This window comes from Oryx dammah, unplaced genomic scaffold (assembly GCF_014754425.2).
Source record: "Oryx dammah isolate SB20612 unplaced genomic scaffold, SCBI_Odam_1.1 HiC_scaffold_20, whole genome shotgun sequence".
In the NCBI taxonomy this organism is placed as follows: domain Eukaryota; kingdom Metazoa; phylum Chordata; class Mammalia; order Artiodactyla; family Bovidae; genus Oryx; species Oryx dammah.
In genome coordinates, this window is record NW_024070204.1 from 23,029,509 (window position 1) to 23,030,727 (window position 1,219).

The 1,219-nt window shown below is 37.6% G+C and overlaps 1 protein-coding gene across 1 annotated transcript; it reads left to right on the forward strand.

The window, feature by feature from the left end:
- The first annotated feature begins 201 nt into the window (after window positions 1–201).
- Window positions 202–647, forward strand: LOC120879481 (cytochrome c-like). Its single transcript, XM_040262497.1, has one exon. It carries the CDS (start codon window positions 237–239, stop codon window positions 552–554), a length of 318 nt encoding a protein of 105 aa, XP_040118431.1. The 5' UTR covers window positions 202–236; the 3' UTR covers window positions 555–647.
- The last annotated feature ends 572 nt before the right edge of the window (window positions 648–1,219 follow it).

Below are 1,219 nucleotides of genomic sequence, written 5' to 3' on the forward strand. Positions count from 1 at the left end.
TTGCTTAAGATTATGACAAAGGATCCTGTAGTAGTCTTAGGTTCCCTAAGTCTCAGTGGAAACACTGGGATCCAAGAGTGCTCAAGTGGTGCTTGATATTGAGAGACAAGGTGGATGCAAATATCTCAATAAATCTCAAGACAATAATAATTATGAAAATAATTAAAGAGAAAGCGGGACGTTCGGCTTGCGAGCGGGGATTTCTCTGTCGCGCACAGAAAAAGAACAATTTAAAAATGGGTGATGTTGAGAAGGGCAAGAAGATTTTTGTTCAGAAGTGTGCCCAGTGCCATACTGTGGAAAAGGGAGGGAAGCACAAGACTGGGCCAAACCTCCATGGTCTGTTTGGACGAAAGACAGACCAGCCTCCTGGATTCTCTTACACAGATGCCAACAAAAACAAAGGTATCACCTGGGGAGAGGAGACTCTGATGGAGTACTTGGAGAATCCCAAGAAGTACATCCCTGGAACCAAGATGATCTTTGCTGGCATTAAGAAGAAGGGAGAGAGGGAGGACTTGATAGCTTATCTCAAAAAAGCTACCAATGAGTAATAGTTGGCCACTGCCTTATTTATTACGAAACAGAAGTGTCTCATGACTTTTTATGTGTACCATATTTAAATTGATCTCATCCACTAGAATTCAGGTCATGAACGGCTGGTGGAATAATTCTGTTGGACAGTCCTGATTTAAATAAGATTGGTCTGTGGCTAAACAAATATGGTCAAGCTTTTTTAATTTTAATAGTAATTCCAGTTCAACAAGCACTATCACTTTTCCCATTCTAAAGAGATGATTGAACTTGAATAAGGAATATTAAAACTTTTTAGGGAGATGGTGCATTCCTTATTCCTTCTCAAAACCTATAAGAGATTGGTTTTATATTTAGATTTCTATAACTGGTTACATTAATATATTTAAATACTGAAAAGGTCCCTTCACTGTCTCGTAGAACAGAGGAGGATTCACATGTGTTTCAAGTTGTGTTCGTTAGCCTGTTAAGGCAAGGATTGAAAATACACTGACAAAGTCCACTTTATCTGTTTGGTTTTATAAACTATGCCAGTTTAATTAAAATTCTCTAAAATTTAGCCTTTTACTTAAAAAAAATAATTAAAAATGTATATGTGCAGAGATCTGTAGTGATGGTTAACAAAGCACAGAATCCCCAAGGATGATATTAACTGACAACCTACAAAGGGGATGCATGACATATT